We start from the raw sequence: 19,584 nt of genomic DNA, 5'->3' as shown, positions 1-19,584 counted from the left end.
AAATTCGGCGATGGTAATGCCGTTCAATGTCAAGGGGAGTGGTTAGATTCTCTCTTATTGGAGATGGTCATTGCCTGGCAGGAATGTTACTTGTCACTTATGAGCCCAAGCCTGGATGTTGTCCAGGTCTTGCTGCATGCGGGCATGGACTGCTTCATTATCTGAGGGGTTGCGTATGGAACTGAACACTGTGCAATCAGCGAACATCCCCATTTCTGACCTTATGATGGAGGGAAGGTCATTGATGAAGCAGCTGAAGATGGTTGGGCCGAGGACACTGCCCTGAGGAACCCCTGCAGCAATGTCCTGGGGCTGAGATGATTGGCCTCCAACAATCACTTTCATCTTCCTTTGTGCTAGGTATGACTCCAGCCACTGGAGAGTTTTCCCCGATTCCCATTGACTTCAAATTTATAGGGCTCCTTGGTGCCACATTCGGTCAAATGCTGCCTTGATGTCAAGGACAGTCACTCTCACCTCACCTCTGGAATTCAGCTCTTTTGTCCATCTTTGGACCAAGGGTGTAATGACATCTGGAGCCAAGTGGTCCTGGCGGAACCCAAACTGAGCATCAATGAGCAGGTTATTGGTGATTAAGTGCTGCTTGATAGCACTGTCGACGACACCTTCCATCACTTTGCTGATGATTGAGAGTAGACTGATGGGGCAGTAATTGGCCGGATTGGATTTGTCCTGCTTTTTGTGGACAAGACATATATGAACAGTTTTCCACATTGTCGGGTAGATGCCAGTGATGTAGCTGTATTGGAACAGCTTGGCTAGAGGCGCAGCTAGTTCTGGAGCACAAGTCGTCAGCACTACAGCCGGGATGTTGTCGGGGCCCATAGCCTTTGCTGTATCCAGTGCACTCAGCCATTTCTTGATATCATGTGGAGTGAATCGAATTGACTGAAGACTAGTTTCTGTGATGGTGGGGATATCGGGAGGAGGCCGAAATGGATCATCCACTCGGCACTTCTGGCTGAAGATGGTTGCAAACGCTTCAGCCTTGTCTTTTGCACTCACGTGCTGGACTGTGCCATCATTGAGGATGGGAATGTTTGCAGAGCCTCCTCCTCCCGTTAGTTGTTTAATTGTCCACCACCATTCACGACTGGATGTGGCAGGACTGCAGAGCTTTGATCTGATCCGTTGGTTGTGGAATCGCTTAGCTCTGTCTGTAGCATGTTGCTTCCGCTGTTTAGCATGCATGCAGTCCTGAGTTGTAGCGTCACCAGGTTGGCACCTCATTTTTACGTACGCCTGGTGATGCTCTTGGCATGCTCTTCTACACTCCTCATTGAACCAGGGTTGATCCTCTGGCTTGTTGGTAATGGTACAGTGAGGAATATACCGGGCCATGAGGTTACAGATTGTGCTGGAATACAATTCTGCTGCTGCTGATGGCCCACAGCATCTCATGGATGCCCAATTTTGAGCTGCTAGATCTGTTCTGATTCTATCCCATTTAGCATGGTGATAGTGCCTCACAACACGTTGGATGGTGTCCTCAGTGCGAAGACGGGACTTTGTCTCCATGAGGACTGTGCGGTGGTTACTCCTACCAATACTGTCATGGACAGATGCATTTGTGACAAATAGATTGGTGAGGACGAGGTCAAGTAAGTTTCTCCCTTGTGTTAGTTCGCTCACCACCTGTCGCAGGCCCAGTCGGGCAGCTATGTCCTTCAGGACTCGGCCAGCTCGGTCAGTAGTGGTGCTACCGAGCCACTCTTGGTGATGGACATTGAAGTCTCCCACCCAGAGTACATTCTGTGCCCTTGCTACCCTCAGTGCTTCCTCCAAGTGGTGCTCAACATGGAGGAGGACTGATTCATCAGCTGAGGGAGGGCGGTAGGTGGTAATCAGCAGGAGGTTTCCTTGCCCATGTTTGACCTGATGCCAAGAGATTTCATGGGGTCCGGAGTCAATGTTGAGGACTCCCAGGGCCACTCCCTCCTGACTGTATATCAAAAAACGAAATAAGATGGGCAAAGAGAGGATGAGAATAGACTGGCAAATAATAAGAGAATCCAAAAGTCTTCTATAAGCATGTAAACAATTGATAGGGGCTGGGACCAAATCGGGACCAAAAAGGAGATCTTCTTCTGGAGATGGAGGGGATGGCCGATGTGCTAAATGAGTACTTTGCATCTGTCTTTACCAAGATGATGCTGCCAGAGTCTCAGTAAAGGAAGATGTGGTGGAGATATTGGATGGGCTAAAAATTGACAGAGGTACTGAAATGACTGGGTGACTTATCTACTTTAAGTACAGCCAGTCGGATGGGATGCATCCTCAGTAGCTGAGGGAAGGGTGGAAATTGCAGAGGTACTGGCCATAATCTTCCAAACATCCTTAGAGATGGGGGTGGTGCCAGAAGACTGGAGAATTGCAAATGTTACACCCTTTTTTGAACAAGGGTGTAAGGATAAATCCAGCAACTACAGGCCAGTCAGTTTAACCTCGGTGGTGGGGAAACTTTTAGAAACGATAATCCGGGACAGAATTAGCTGTACTTGGACAAGTGTGGATTGATCAGGGAAAGCCAGCACAGATTTGTTAAAGGCAAATCGTGTTTAACTAACTTGATTGAGTTTTTTGATGAGGTAACAGAGGTCGTGAGGGCAATGCTGTTGATGTGGTGTGTATGGACTTTCAAAAGGCGTTTGATAAAGTGCCGCATAATAGACTTGTCATCAAGATTGATGGCCATGGAATAAAAGGGGCAAGTAGCAGCATTGCTGCAGAATTAGCTCAGTAACAGGAAACAGACACCTTCCGACTGAAGGTGTACAGTGGTGTTCCCCAGGGGTTGGTGCTGGGACCACTGCTTTTCTTGATATATATGAATGACTTGGACTTGGGTGTACAGGTAACAATTTCCAAATATGCAAATGACACAAAACTTGGAAGGGTAATGAACATTGAGGAGTATAGTGATAGACTTCAAGAGGATATATACAGGCTTGTGGAATGGGCGGACACATGGCAGATGAAATTTAACGCAGAAAAACGCGAGGGGATGCATTTCGGTAGGGAGAATGAGGAGAAGCCATATAAACGAAAGGGTACAATTCTAAAAGAGGTAAAGGAACAGAGAGATCTGGGGGTATATGTACACAAATCATTGAAGGTGGTAGGGCAGGTTGAGAAAGCGGTTAAAAAAGCATACGGGACCCTGGGCTTTATAAATAGAGGCATAGAGTACAAAAGCAAGGAAGTCATGATGAACCTTTATAGAACACTGGTTTAGCCATAGCTGGAGTGTTGTGTCCAGTTCTGAGCATCGCACTTCAGGAAGGATGTGAAGGCCTCAGAGAGAGGGTGCAGAAGAGATTTACTGGAATGATCCCAGGGATGAAGGACTTTAGTGACGTGGATAGACTGGAGAAGCTGGGGTTGTTCTCCTTGGAACAGAGACGGTTGAGAGGAGATTTGATAGAGGTATTCAAAATCATGAAGGGTCTCGACAGAGTAGATAGAGAGAAACTGTTCCCATTGGCGGAAAGGTCAAGAACCAGAGGACATAGATTTAAGGTGCTTGGCAAAAGAACCAAAGGTGATATAAGGAAAAACTTTTTTTTTTTTTTTAAACACAGCGAGTGGTTAGGATCTGGAATGCACTGCCCAAGGGGGCAGTGGAGGTGGATTCAGGGATATAGACAGGTCAACTGAGTTGACGAGAAGGTGGCAGATGGAATATAATGTGGGAAAATGTGAGGTTATCCACTTTGGTAGGAAGAATAGAAAAACACTTTTTAAAAGGTGAAAGACTAAGAAATATTGGTAGTCAGAGGGATTTGGGTATCCTTGTATACAAATCACAAAAATTTAACATGCAGGTACAGCAAGCAATCAGGAAGGCAAATGGTATGTTATACTCCCACCCCCTTGCAATAAAGGCTAAGAGTAAGGAGGTCTTGCTGCAATTACGTGGGGCTCTGGTGAGACCACACCGAGAGTACGGTGTACAGTTTTGATCTCCTGACCGAAGGAAGGATATACCTGCCTTAGAGGCGGTGCAACGAAGGTTCACAAGATTGATCGCAGGGATGAGAAGGTTGTTCTACGAGGAGAGATTATGGAGAATGGGCCAATATTCTCTGGAGTTTAGAAGAATGAGAGGTGATCTCATTGAAACCTACAAAATTCTTAGAGGGCTTGACACAGTAGATGCTATTTCTCCATCTAGAGAGTCTGGATGGAGAAATAGTGGTTATGTTACTGGGCTAGTAATCCAGAGGCCTGGACTAAAATCTGGAGTCATGAGTTCAAATCCCGCCACGACAGCTGGCGAATTTAAATTCAATTAATTCATTAAATTCAATTAATTAAATAAAAATCTGGAATTAAAATACTAGCATCAGTAATGATGGCCATGAAACTACCGGATTGTCGTAAAAACCCATCTGGTTCACTAATGTCCTTTAGGGAAGGAAACCTGACGTCCTTACCCGGTCTGGCCTATATGTGACTCCAGACCCACAGCAATGTGGTTGATTCTTAATTGCCCTCTGAAATGGCCCAGCAAGCCACTCAGTTGTAAAATCTCGCTACGAAAAGTCATAATAAGAATAAAACCGGATGGACCACCCGGCATTAGACCACGAGGCACCGGACACGACAACGGCAAAACACCAAGCCCAGTCGACACTGCAAGGTCCTCCATACTAACATCTGCGGACTTGTGCCAAAATTGGGAGAGCTGTCCCACAGACTAGTCAAGCAACAGCCTGACACAGCCAAACTCACAGAATCATACCTTTCAGCCAACGTCCCAGACTCTTCCATCACCATCCCTGGGTATGTCCTGTCCCACCGGCAGGACAGACCCACCAGAGGTGGCGGTACAGTGATATACAGTCAGGAGGGAGTGGCCCTGGGAGTCCTCAACATTGACTCTGGACAACATGAAATCTCATGGCATCAGGTCAAACATGGGCAAGGAAACCTCCTGCTGATTACCACCTACCATCCTCCCTCAGCTGATGAATCAGTCCTCCTCCATGTTGAGCACCACTTGGAGGAAGCACTGAGGGCAGCAAGGGCACAGACTGTAATCTGGGTGGGCGACTTCAATGTCCATCACCAAGAACTGCTCGGTAGCACCACTACTGACCGAGCTGGCCGAGTCCTGAAGGACATAGCTGCTGGACTGGGCCTGCGGCAGGTGGTGAGCGAACCAACGAGGGAAAAACTTACTTGACCTCGTCCTCACCAATCCACCTGTCGCAAATGCATCTGTCCATGACAGTATTGGTAGGAGTGACCACCGCACAGTCCTCGTGGAGATGAAGTCCCGTCTTCGCACTGAGGACACCATCCAACGTGTTGTGTGGCACTACCACCGTGCTAAATGGGATAGATCCAGAATGGATCCAGCAGCTCAAAACTGGGCATCCATGAGGCGCTGTGGGCCATCAGCAGCAGAATTGTATTCCAGCACAATCTGTAACCTCATGGCCCGGCATGTTCCTCACTCTACCATTACCAATAAGCCAGGGGATCAACCCTGGTTCAATGAGGAGTGTAGAAGAGCATGCCTGGAGCAGCACCAGGCGTACCTAAAAATGAGGTGCCAACCTGGTGAAGCTACAACACAGGACTACATGAATGCTAAACAGCGGAAGCAACATGCTATAGACAGAGCTAAGCGATTCCACAACCAACAGATCAGATCAAAGCTCTGCAGTCCTGCCACATCCAGTCGTGAATGGTGGTGGACAATTAAACAACTAACGGGAGGAGGAGGCTCTGCAAACATCCCCACTCTCAATGATGGCGGAGTCCAGCACGTGAGTGCAAAAGACAAGGCTGAAGCGTTTGCAACCATCTTCAGCCAGAAGTGCCGAGTGGATGATCCATCTTGGCCTCCTCCCGATATCCCCACCATCGCGGAAGCCAGTCTTCGGTCAATTCGATTCACTCCACGTGATATCAAGAAACGGCTGAGTGCACTGGATACAGCAAAGGCGATGGACCCCGACAACATCCCGGCTTTTTTTTTATTCGTTCACGGGATGTGGGCGTCGCTGGCAAGGCCCGCATTTATTGCCCATCCCTAATTGCCCATGAGAAGGTGGTGGTGAGCCGCCTTCTTGAACTGCTGCAGTCCGTGTGGTGACGGTTCTCCCACAGTGCTGTTAGGAAGGGAGTTCCAGGATTTTGACCCAGCGACAATGAAGGAACGGCGATATATTTCCAAGTCGGGATGGTGTGTGACTTGGAGGGGAACGTGCAGGTGGTGTTGTTCCCATGCGCCTGCTGCCCTTGTCCTTCTAGGTGGTAGAGGTCGCGGGTTTGGGAGGTGCTGTCGAAGAAGCCTTGGCGAGTTGCTGCAGTGCATCCTGTGGATGGTGCACACTGCAGCCACTGTGCGCCGGTGGTGAAGGGAGTGAATGTTTAGGGTGGTGGATGGGGTGCCAATCAAGCGGGCTGCTTTATCTTGGATGTGACTCAGATGTGAGTGCTACCACTGAGCCAAGCTGATACTTGGACATATATTGCCGTTCCTTCATTGTCGCTGGGTCAAAATCCTGGAACTCCCTTCCGAACAGCACTGTGGGAGAACCGTCACCACACGGACTGCAGCGGTTCAAGGCGGCGGCTCACCACCACCTTCGAGGGCAATTAGGGATGGGCAATAAATGCTGGCCTCACCAGCGACGCCCACATCCCGTGAACGAATAAAAAAAAACTAGGGGGCATAGTCTCAAAGGTAAGCGGTCGGCCATTTAGGACCGAGAGGAGGAAAAATGTCTTCACTCAGAGTGTTGTGATTCTTTGGAATTCTCTCCCCCAGAGGGCTGTGGATGCTCAGTCATTGAGTATATTCAAGATTGAGATCGATAGATTTTTGGACATTCAGGGAATAGAGGGATATGGGGACAGGGTGGGAAAGTGGAGTTGAGGTGGAAGATCAGCCTGATCTTACTGAATGACGGAGCAGGCTCGAGGGGCCGTATGATCTACACCTGTGCCTATTTGTTATGTTCTTATGTCCAACACATTGCCTGTCTGCATCTTCCTCCACCCAAACCTATAGCCGTGTTTTTGTCAGTTCCAAGACTCAATTTTTCTAATATCTGCCACCTTCCACAAACTCCAACTGGTCCAAAACACAGCAGTCTGCACTGCCCCGCATTAAGTCCCACATACCCATCAGCCTCATCCTCATGGATCTACAGCGTTTCCCAACAAATTAAAATCTTACCCTTCTTTTAATTCCTCCAAGGCCTTGCCCCACCCTCTGTCTGCAACATCCTCCCGTCTTGCATTCCTTCCCTCCTGTTTGGCCAGTATCTTTCTAAGTTTAACTTGAATAGATGTGGCTCTTCTCACCTGCTGACAGTGCAAATCTCCCATCTGATTGGCTTCTGGTTAGAAGTCTTATTGCAAATTTGTGAAGTATTAACCAGTTAAAATAAAGTCACATTAGGTTGTCATTTCGAACTAGGACAAGTTGGGCTAAATTTCAACTTATCACTGGAAAGATTGGATGGTTTCTGTAACAGGCACCTGACCCAAATGCTGGTTTTACACTTTGGTAGTAAGTTGAAAATTACCATTGTCCCCAAAAGACAGTGGGTAAGAAAACATCAACTCATAACCCAGCTGCAATTTCAAAAAAACTTGCTGATCTCTCCTCCTATAGCCAATGACTGAAACTGATCTAAATGCACTTTGCACCCTCAGATATCCCACCAATGTTTTCTATTTGCTCCATCTGTAAAGAGGATTTGGACATTGTTCCAGTTGCTATTAGGAACATCAATAAGCATGTTATTGTACAACAAATACCAGCTGAGCAAGTAATGCAAGGAACTCTTCCAGGTGCACCTTGCTAAACCTGTGCACATACATGAAAAACAATTTCTTGAAAAATAAAACAAAATGTTTCCAAGAAACCCTTTCATGTTCCAATTTGCTGTAGAAAATTGGTTTCAATAAACAACTCAATGCCCCCACAGTCTGGGTTCTTCTACAGGTGTCAACTACTGTACCTGTGGACCAGCAATGCAAGCCCTAAACATAACCAAGAGTTTGTGAGCATTTAAGTGTTCCGAGGTTTCTGCAGAACAACAAATACTCTTCGTGTCATAGAGTCATAGAGTCATAGAGCACGGATAGAGGCCCTTCGGCCCATCGTGTCCGCACCGGCCATCAGCCCTGTCTACCCTAATCCCATATTCCAGCATTTGGTCCGTAGCCTTGTATGCCATGGCATTTCAAGTGCTCATCCAAATGCTTCTTGAATGTTGTGAGGGTTCCTGCCTCCACAACCCTTTCAGACAGTGAGTTCCAGACTCCAACCACCCTCTGGGTGAAAAAGTTCTTTCTCAAATCCCCTCTAAACCTCCCGCCTTTTACCTTGAATCTATGTCCCCTTGTTATAGAACCCTCAACGAAGGGAAAAAGCTCCTTAGTATCCATCCTATCTGTGCCCCTCATAATTTTGTACACCTCAAACATGTCCCCCCTCAGCCTCCTCTGCTCCAAGGAAAACAAACCCAATCTTCCCAGTCTCTCTTCATAGCTGAAGCGCTCCAGCCCTGGTAACATCCTGGTGAATCTCCTCTGCACCCTCTCCAAAGCGATCACATCCTTCCTGTAGTGTGGCGACCAGAACTGCACACAGTACTCCAGCTGTGGCCTAACCAGTGTTTTATACAGCTCCATCATAACCTCCTTGCTCTTATATTCTATGCCTCGGCTAATAAAGGCAAGTATCCCATATGCCTTCTTTACCACCTTATCTACCTGTTCCGCCGCCTTCAGGGATCTGTGAACTTGCACACCAAGATCCCTCTGACCCTCTGTCTTGCCTAGGGTCCTCCCATTCATTGTGTATTCCCTTGCCTTGTTAGTCCCTCCAAAGTGCATCACCTCGCACTTTTCCGGGTTAAATTCCATTTGCCACTGTTCCGCCCATCTGACCAACCCATCTATATCGTCCTGCAGACTGAGGCTATCCTCCTCGCTATTTACCACCCTACCAATTTTTGTATCATCAGCGAACTTACTGATCATACCTTTTACATTCATATCCAAGTCGTTAATGTAGACCACGAACAGCAAGGGACCCAGCACCGATCCCTGTGGTACCCCACTGGCCACAGGCTTCCAGTCACAAAAACAACCTTCGACCATCACCCTCTGCCTTCTGCCACTAAGCCAGTTTTGTATCCAAAGTGCCAAGGCACCCTGGATTCCATGGGCTCGTACCTTCTTGACCAGTCTCCTGTGGGGGACTTTATCGAAGGCCTTACTGAAATCCATGTATACCACATCCGCTGCGTTACCCTCATCCACACGCCTAGTCACCCCCTCAAAAAATTCAATCAAATTAGTCAGACATGATCTTCCCTTGACAAAGCCATGTTGACTATCCCTGATTAATCCTTGCTTCTCCAAGTGGAGACTAATTTTGTCCTTCAGAATTTTTTCCAATAATTTTCCTACCACTGATGTTAGGCTCACTGGCCTGTAGTCTCCTCCTTCTCCCCCTCCAAATCCTGTCCTAATATCTCCTTATGCGGCTCGGTGTCAAATTTTGTTTGATAATCGCTCCTGTGAAGCTCTGACGTTTTACTACGTCAAAGGCGCTATATAAATAGTAGTTGTTGCTCTAGCAATGGGCCAACACAGACACAATGGGCCGAATGGCCTGTTGCTGTGCTGTAAGCTTCTTTTAGTTCTAGGGAGCAAGCAGGAGATGATGATTAGACAAGACTCATGGAGAAACACACCAGCACAGACTCGATGGGCCAAATGGCCTGTTGCAGTGAGCAACATTATACACCAGATGTGTCCAAGCTTTCCATTTCATGGATCAGTTAGTGCACAGTAGAGCCCCAGCAGCCACATTTGAAGTTTAAATCCATGTTACCATTAATTCCCATGTATCTCTAGCTGCTGATACTAACTCACCTCAGGTATTCTGATTTAGGATTTATGAAGCAACAGTGCAAAGAACAGCCCATTCCAAACCTCCAGACTCAAAGTTCAAATAGGAGAAACTAGTCAGTCAGAGATAAACACGAAGAATAGAGCTGCTGTAACATTGCCTGTCTCCACCCCACCTCAGCTCATCTGCTGCTGAAACAGTGTCCTAGGCCCAACCATCTTCAACTACTTCATCAATGACCTTCCCTCCATCATCAGGTCAGAAATGGGGATGCTCGCTGATGATTGAACAGTGTTCAATTCCATTCACAACCCCTCAGATAATGAAGCAGTCCATACCCGCATGCAGCAAGACCTGGACAACATCCAGGCTTGGGCTGATAAGTGCCAAGTAAAAATCATGCCAGGCAATGACCACCTCCCCATGACATTCAACGGAATTACCATCGCCAAATCCTTCACCATCAACATCCTGGGCCTCAAATTGACCAGAAACTTAACTGGACCAGCCACATAAATACTGTGGCTACAAGAACAAGTCAGAGGCTGGGTATTCTGCGGCGAGTGACTCATCTCCTGACTCCCCAAAGCCTTTCCACCATCTACAAGGCACAAGTCAGGAGTGCGTTGGAATACTCTCCACTTGCCTGGATGAGTGCAGCTCCAACAACACTCAAGAAGCTCGACACCATCCAGGGCAACGCAGCCCGCTTGATTAGCTGGTGGATGGGGAGCCAAACATTCACTCCCTTCACCACTGGCGCACCGTGGCTGCAGTGTGTACAATCCACAGGATGCACTGCAGCAACTCGCCAAGGCTTCTTCGACAGCACCTCCCAAACCCGTGACCTCTACCACTTAGAAGGACAAGGGCAGCAGGTACATGGGAACAACACCACCTGCACGTTCCCCTCCAAGTCACACACGATCCCAACTTGGAAATATATCGCCGTTCCTTCCTCGTCGCTGGGTCAAAATCCTGGAATTCCCTACGTAACAGTACTGTGGGAGAACCTTCACCACACGGACTGCAGCAGTTCAAGGCAGCTCACCACCACCTTCTCAAGGGCAATTAGGGATAGGCAATAAATGCTGGCCTTGCCAGCGACGCCCACATCCCATTAACGAATTTTAAAAACCCTCATCCATGCCTTTGTTACCTCTAGACTTGACTACTCCAATGCTGTCCTGGCCAGCCTCCCATCTTCCACCCTCTTATAAACTTGAGCTCATCCAAAACTCTGCTGCCCTTATCCTAACTCGCACCAAGTCCCATTCACCCATCCCTGTGCTCGCTGACCTACATTGGCTTCCGTACGGCAACACCTCAATTTAAAATTCTCATCCTCGTTTTCAAATCCCTCCAAGGCCCTCGCCCCTCCCTATCTCTGTAACCTTCTCCAGCCCTACAACCATCCGCGATCTCTGTGTACCTCCAATTCTGGCCTCTTGCGCATCCCGGATTTTCATCTTTCCACCACTGGCGGCTGTGCCGTCAGCTGCCTAGGTCCCAAGCTCGGGAATTCCCTCCCTAAACCTCTCCTCCTTTAAGACGCTTCTTAAAACCTACATCTTTGACCAAGTTTTTGGTTACCTGTCCTAATATCTCATGTGGCTCAGTGTCAAATTTGGTTTGATAACATTCCTGTGAAGCGCCTTGGGACGTTTTACTCCCATAACGGCACTATATCAATGCAAGTTGTTGTTATTGTTAGTTAGTCACATGACAAGCTGTTCATCTCAGCCACTCCATCATGGTAACGGGTAAAGTACAGGCCTGCGACCTCTCCACAAGCAAGAACGTCTCATACATCCCAGCAAGTCATAAGGCGACAGAATCAAACTCTAGCCTGTGCTCCTGCCAGGTGTATATAGCAGGTATAGTTGGGGAGTTAGCCTCTGGCCTGCGCTCTCACATACCATTCCCAATTTTCACAAGAGCAAATTTCTAACACCTGTAACTTGCACAACCAGTGGCAATTCCAAATTAAATTTGCTGGATTTGCCAAGGCCAGCAGCCAAGAAGGCCCTAGCAAAATTGGTGCAATTACTTTGGTGTTGCCTCTGGCAGCTGAGACCAGTGCATTGGGAATCAATGGCATTAACATGCTGGTACAGCAATACAAAAGCTTTATAGAGCACAACAAGTTGCATGGGGAAAAAATTTGATAAAAGGATAAGTCAAGAAATCACTGAAGTATTCAGATGCAGGCAGGCTGCTGACAACTAAACAATCTCAGAAGCTCCTTCCAGTTATAGTATCCTAAATACTTCATGCCTGTCATAACTTATCTACATGTTGCATACTTACTATTCTCTGCCTTTCCCTCCTTTTCCAGCGTAAATGTGCATTGGCTGCTGCCATGGCCTCAATAACAAATGTTGTAGTCATATAGCTGTCAGGGAAAAATGTGAAAGGCTCAGTCAGGTTCAATGTGCACTGGAACCATTTTGCATTCTAAACAAACATCAGGGAAAAGCTAAACTGTAAGAACAACTTCCACAAAACTAAAAACATTTGTTCCTCAATGATCTGTTCAACAACCCTTACAATCAACTAGGAACCATATTGGTAGTTCCTCAAGCATGGACAGAAGCTAAACGATTAACTGTTGGAGGGTAAATTGTACGCAGAATCTGGCCCAGCCTGTAAGAAGTGATCGCTATCGTCCTTTCCGTAATTCTTAGTTGTCAAAATGCACCCATCATTCATAGCATTAAAACTCAGTAATGCTCTTGATGTTCTACAACTTGTACAAAATGCAGATAATTCAAATGCTTTCTGAGCATTTCAACTGGATTTTAACATAGGCCTATTCGATCATTTATTGGATTCTGTGTGACTGGCTAGTGTGTGTTGGGTTAAAATTAAGTATGGTTACGTTAGCTGATTCAAGCGGTAGAGAATATATATTCATGGTCTAGTATGCCAAAGGTATTAAATATGCGTCTGTAGCTAGTTCCTGTGGGACAAAAGACATTAGCAGATTAAACTGCCTAAGTGCAGAGCTTTAACCCTACTCAGCATTCCCGACAGTCATCAGGATAAGTCGTAATCTGCAATCATAAATTTGAAACAGATCATTGGGCGAGCCATTCCATTCAATTCAAACATCCTGGGATCCTTTTAAAGTGATAGGTTTGATTGACAGCTACAGTTGTTTTGAAGACTTGAGTCAGGTTTGAGGGGGGATAGGAGCACAATCCTTTGTTGTCCATTAGACAGCTCTGTAGCTGGCTGCCTGTGCTTAGCCCACTAATCAGTGTCAAGCTGTCAGGGGGTACAAGCTTAGTCAGAGGGCTCCATTGTAAAAAGTGGCCATGTAAGGAGTGATCGTGCTTCAAGGGTCAGTATTCCATTAAGGGTTAGTGCAGAAGTATTTTTGTTGTTATTTTGACATCAAGTAGATTAGTAAGAGTTTTACATTATGGTAAATGTCCAGTTGTACTGAGTACTGTTCTTTTACCTGTTTAGTGTTAAATAAATATGTTCAGTGGTTTGAGCCTGACCCTGGGATGAGATCATGTGGTGGCATGTGTCTCTGTTCAACCCCTGGGTCTCATTTAGTGTATCTGGGTATTGGGCAAACTATGAAAGATCGATACAGAAATGGGGTGAAAAGACAGACAAAGAAAACACGTAGCATAAAATCTCAAAAAGGTCCATCACCAATGCCATGAAGCTATAGCCAAACTGAACAGAGCTGTACAGAGTAGTCACAGGACAATTCACCATAAAACACCTTTGTACAAGAAATGGGAGTAATGGTGTGCAGACATTGCACTATGTCAGGATCGAACAGGATGAGTGGTGCAGCTGGTTATTATCCGTCCTCCTTTTTCATGTCATTGCACAAGGCAGTGGTTAGACTTCATCTGTATCACTGCATAATGCAGGGCAAAGGAGAGGATCATACAATCCCCCGAGGGAATCAAAAGAGAGAAGAAATCTCAGGCCAATTCATGAAAAACTTTGGGAAATCCCTGCAGCAGACCACAGTGACTGGGTGATACAAAATAACAATTCATCCACCGACCTTCGGGTAAGCGTACTCCAAGGCGGCCTTCGAGACACACGACAACGCAAAATCGTCGAGCAGAAATTGATAGCCAAGTTCCGCACCCATGAGGACGGCCTCAACCGGGATCTTGGGTTCATGTCACGCTACACGTTACCCCACCAGCGAACAAATGTTATCTGTTTTTAATATAACGGGTCAGTTGCTGTCTTTTCTATGTTTCTACCTCTCTATCTCTGTTTTTTTTTTGTTTGTTGTTTTTTTTTTGGTGATTTGTATATTCTGAGACCTGGCAGGTAACACCTGTCTGTCTGCACACTGATTGCCTTGGCAACGGGCAGTTGAAAAAACTGTCTGTAATCACCAAGCATTGTTCTGTGAATTATAAATGCGATTTCATTTCGAGGATTTCATTTTCACATCGTTCACCTGACGAAGGAGGAAGCCTCCGAAAGCTTGTGAATTTAAAATAAAATTGCTGGACTATAACTTGGTGTTGTAAAATTGTTTACAAAATAACAAGGCAAAGGTTGAGGAAGTTGGACACGTTCTCATTCGAACAGAAAATATTCTGAGGTGACCCAAGTGAAGTTTTCAAAATTAGAGGATTGCTAACTTAACAAGCTGGTACAATAAAAGACAAAAATCAAAAAAATTGGGAACCCTGGGAGGATAAAAAAAGCACAAAGGGCAATAGAGTAAGCTACAAGGGACAGCTCGAGAGAAAGAAAGGCAAGCGCAAGAGAGAAGGTGAGCACAGGATCAGAAAGACAAGTTGAGATAAACCAAAAGAGGGCAGGCTTCCTCAGCTGAAATTCTATTTCCTAAATAGCAAACATCACTAATTACTATCTGGAAAGGATACAGGATACAGATACCTTTCTCAAGATGGAAACAAAGCTTTAGCATGGATTTAAAAGCATTTCAACAGTTTAGCTAAAAGATGTGCAGAAAGTTTCAATCCTAAACTCTACACAATAATCAAAAGGCACAAAGACAACAAACAGCAATCTAAGATTAGCCACAAGGGCTAACAGCAGCAACCAGCCACTTATATAGTGCCTTTAACAAAAAACATTCAAAGTTGCTTCACAGGTAGACACAAGGAAACCATTCACAGACAAGAGGAGAGGGATTATGAGGGTTACATAGAAGGTTACAGCACGGAAAGAGGCCATTCGGCCCATCAAGTCCACGCCAGCTCTACGCATAAGCAATCCAGCTAGTCCCACTGCCCCGCCCTACAAATTTTTTCCTTTCAAGTATTTATCCAGTTTCCTTTTGAAGGCAATGATTGAATCTGCCTCCACCACTCCCTCAGGAAGTGCATTCCAGATCCTAACCACTCGCTGCGTAAAAAAGTTTTTCCTCATGTCATCTTTGGTTGTTTTGCCATTCACTTTAAATCTCTGGTTCTTGACCCTTCCGCCAATGGCAACAGTTTCTCTCTATCTACTCCGTCTAGACCCTTCATGATTTTGAATACCTCTATCAGGTCTCCTCTCAACCATGTCTGTTCCAAGGAGAACAGCTTCTCCAGTCCATCCACATAACTAAAGTCCCTCATCCCTGGAATCATTCTAGTAAATCTTTTCTGCACCCTCTCTAAGGCCGTCACATCCTTCCTAAAGTGCGGTGCCCAGAACTGGACACAATACTCCAGTTGTGGCCAAACCAGTCTTTTATAAAAACATATGACTTCCTTGTTCATCATGACTTCCCTGCTTTTGTATTCTATGCCTCGATTTATAAAGCCCAGGACCCCGTATGCTTTTATACGCACATACACCCCAGATTCCTCTGTTCCTCCACCACTTAGAATTGTGCCCTCTAGTTTATATCGCTTCTCCTCATTTTTCCTACCGAAATGCATCACCTCGCATTTTTCCGCGTTAAACTTCATCTGCCATGTATCCACCCATGCCACCAGAGTGTCTATATCCTCCTCACTGTTCACTACCCTTCCAAGTTTTGTGTCATGTGTACTCCCAAGTCCAAGTCATTAATACATATCAAGAAAAGCAGTGGTCGCAGCACCAACCCTTGGGGAACACCATTGTACACCTCCGTCCAGTCCCAAAAACAACCGCTCACCATTACACTCTTTCCGGTCATTTAGCCAATTCCGTATCCATGTTGCTATTGCCCCCTTTATTCCATGGTCCGCAATCTTAATAGCAAGCCTACCGTGTGGCACTACCATATGTTTTGAGTAGGTTTTTAAAAGGAAGAAAGGGAAGTGGAGATGCTGACTGGTTCAGGGAGGGAATTCCAAACAGTAGGACCTATCATCAATGGAGGGATTTGGGGCAGGCAGGGGGGAGGCTGTGCACAGAGAAGAGAGATGTTGAGCTGAAAGAAAGGTTGCAGAGATAGGGTGGGACCAGGCCAGAAGATGAGGACAAGGCTTTAAATTTAATGCATTACCTCGAATGTAAGTCAGCAAGGAACGAAGAAGAGATGAGCAAGCATCTGGTTGAGCCTGAGATAGGGGGTAGAGGGGACAAGGGTGTGGAGTGTGTCATGGGGGCTGAAGACAATGGCTTCAGTATTACCAAAATTGAGCTGGAAGACATTGCAATTTGCCCAAAATTTGAAGGCTGTCAAGGGAGGTGGTGGAGAGGTAGAACTGGGCATCATTAGCATGCACATGGAAGTTCGCCTGCAGAAGATGAGGCTTTCACATTCCTTCCCTAGCCAGTTACAAGATAGTCCAGTAAAAAATATGAAACTGAGGGAGAGAAGGATAAACCTGGTGGCTATAGACTAGATAGACATGAACTAGAATCAATAATTCAAGATCAGCCGAATGTCAGTGAGTATTTAGGAATGCATGGGATAAATCAAGGACAATCAGCACAACTTGTTAAAGGCAACCCACGTTCAACAAATTTTAGAGATTTTTGAAGAAGTGTCCAATTGCATAAAGGGAATGTAGCAGATGTAGCTTGTATTGATTTTCAGAAGGCATTTGATTAGGTGTCTCACAGAAGCCTTGTTAGAAAAATTCAGACATACGGAATAAAAAGGAAATACAGCAGAATGGATGGAAAGTTGGGTGATGGACACAAAACACTAAATTATGGTAAATGGGTGTTGCTTGGATTAGGGAAGGGTTGAAGTGGTGTACTCCAGGGATTAGTGTTGGATCCACTTTTGTTCAAAATTATATTATACCTGTACGATAATGTAAATGTTACATCCGCAAGCACTTCCCATCTACAAAGCCATATCTCCTATTATCACGTTTTTGTTGTGCTCAGCAATTTTTCCTATTACAAATTCCTATGACCACACTTAAATGGAAACAACAATAATTTGCATTTATATGGCACCTTTATTATGGTAAAACGTCCCAAGGCACTTCTCAGGAGCGTCATCAAACAAAATTTGACACCGAGCCACAAGGAGAAATTAGGACAGGTGACCAAAAGCTTGGTCAAAGGGGCAGGTTTTAAGGAGCAGAGAGAGAGGCGGAGAGGTTTAGGGAGGGAATTCCAGAGCTTAGGGCCTAGAAAGCTGAAGGCACTGCCGCCAGTGATGGAGGAATTAAAATCAGGGATGTGCAAGAGGCCAGAATTGGAGGAGCACCGAATTCTTGGAGGGTTATAGAACTGGAGGTTATAGATTTAGGGAGGGGTGAGGCCATGGAGGGATTTAAAAACAAGGATAAGAATTTTAAAATCTAGGCATTGCCGGACGAGAGCCAATGTATGTCAGCGAGCACAGGGGTGATGGATGAATGAGAATTGGTGTGAGTTAGGATATGGGCAGAGTTTTGGATGAGCACACGTTTACGGAGGGTGAAAGATGCATGGCCAGACAGGAGAACATTTGAATAGCCGAGTCTGGAGGTAACAAAAGCATGGATGAAAGATTCAGCAGATGGGCTTAGGCAGGGACGGAGACGGGCGATGTTAGGGAGGTGAAAGTAAGTGGTCTTGGTGATGGAGAGGATATGGGGTCAGAAACTCAACTGCGTTTGTAAACGGGTCTCTCTGTAATTGCATCTTCCTGCCAGTGGTGATACTATAGCAGCTGTTTTGCATCTCCCTGGTCCCAAGACTGCACTGCAGATAAACTCCTATTCTCCAGCTCTACTTTTCCACCTCCTAAAAGGTTTTATTATTTAACTATAAGATAAAAGTATTACATAAATAGTACAGAATACATGACTTCAAATTGGGGCCTGAATTGCATCGGCATTCTCTGGTCCAATTACCCCCGCCTTCTAACCGCTTCCCCCCCCCCCAATTCACCTCAAGACAACACTCAGTCTTGAACACCAAAGGAGGCCGGAGAGTATCAATTAATATCAACAGATCATTTGGACTTGGGCAGAGAAGGCAAAATATTCAAATTTGCTGACAGTGCAAAAGTAGCAAACAAGGAGTACTGTAAAAAACTTGAGTGGGCAGACGCAATTTAATGTGAAAAAGTGCAAGTGCATGTATTTTGCAAGGTAAAAAAATCAAGGAATGAGAATATAAATTCAATAGAAAGATGCTGGAGGAGCAGACACACCCAGGGGTGCAAATATATTATACGAGGCTATAAAAAGGGAAATGCTATTTTTGGTTCTATAACTAGGGGCAGAGTACAAGAGGACGGAAGTAATAACTTTGTACATGGTAATGGTTAGACTTCAATTGTGCACAATTTTGGGTACCATTATAGAAAAGACATTAAAGCTATAAAGAATGTACCATATATTCACCAGAGTGATATCAGAGATGAGATACTCCAGCTCTGAGGAGAGACTGATGATACTAGGACTAATTCCAATGGAGCAGAGAAGGCTAACGGGAAGTTTGAGGTTTTTACCATTATATGAAGAGTTTTGATAGTGTTGATTAGGGATAGACTATTTCCTCTGGTTAACAGTCAATGACAAGGAACCAGCAACTTAAAATAATGAGGAGTAGCAGAAATTTGTTTACGCAGAGACTTGTTGGAGCCTAGGCTACCTTTGGCACAGCAAGTGATTGAAGTAGAGACCATCGCATCTTTAAAAGGGAAGAGTAGATAAATATTTGAAGCCGAAGAACACACAGGGCCAAGGGGAAAGCAGGGCAATCGGATTAATTTTGGATTGCTCTAGCAAACAGCCAGGACAGATACAATTATCTGAATGGCCTCCTCCTGTGCTGTAAGTTTCAATGGTTCCATTACCATCTGACATTTAACACCATAAGAGACAACCGTTACAGAGCACATGCCCAAACATTCAGTAAGTAGTGGGAGATTGAGGTAGTTACAAATTGGCCCCAGATACATCGAGGTCAAGGTTTTGTATAGTTGTATTTGTAGATTCAGCTGTACATCAATGTAACAACTACTAGATTCAATGCACAGGGTTTTTGCAGTCTGGAAACGTGGGCTCAACATGAACCTGTGATCAACATTTGACTGGGATAACATGATGATCTTGTACTGATTTTTTTTTAAAGTGTGAACTAGATGCAACTTATAACCTATTGCTTAACTTGAAACATGGCAAAAGATGTGCAAATGGTAGAAAGTTAAAAGGAGGCTTGACTTCAATTGCACCCAATCCAACCTCACACAAACTAAAAGCAGGCTATTCGAAGAATTCTTTATTACCATGCTGCCATCTTCTGGTATAGACCTACTGCTGCATCTGTAAAAATATTTG

General features: G+C 45.5%; 1 protein-coding gene across 2 annotated transcripts in view; it reads right to left on the bottom strand.

The window, feature by feature from the left end:
* The window catches only part of tmem104 (transmembrane protein 104), a 328,293-nt gene that overhangs the window by 251,950 nt on the left and 56,759 nt on the right, over window positions 1–19,584 (bottom strand). For both annotated transcript variants that reach the window (XM_068004443.1, XM_068004444.1), the window contains exon 4: window positions 12,221–12,305. In XM_068004443.1, the coding sequence (XP_067860544.1) occupies window positions 12,221–12,305 (85 nt within the window). The remainder of the gene's footprint in view (window positions 1–12,220; window positions 12,306–19,584) is intronic.

Source organism: Heptranchias perlo, chromosome 23, assembly GCF_035084215.1.
Source record: "Heptranchias perlo isolate sHepPer1 chromosome 23, sHepPer1.hap1, whole genome shotgun sequence".
Lineage (NCBI taxonomy): Eukaryota > Metazoa > Chordata > Chondrichthyes > Hexanchiformes > Hexanchidae > Heptranchias > Heptranchias perlo.
This window is presented reverse-complemented; position numbering and strand designations above follow the sequence as displayed.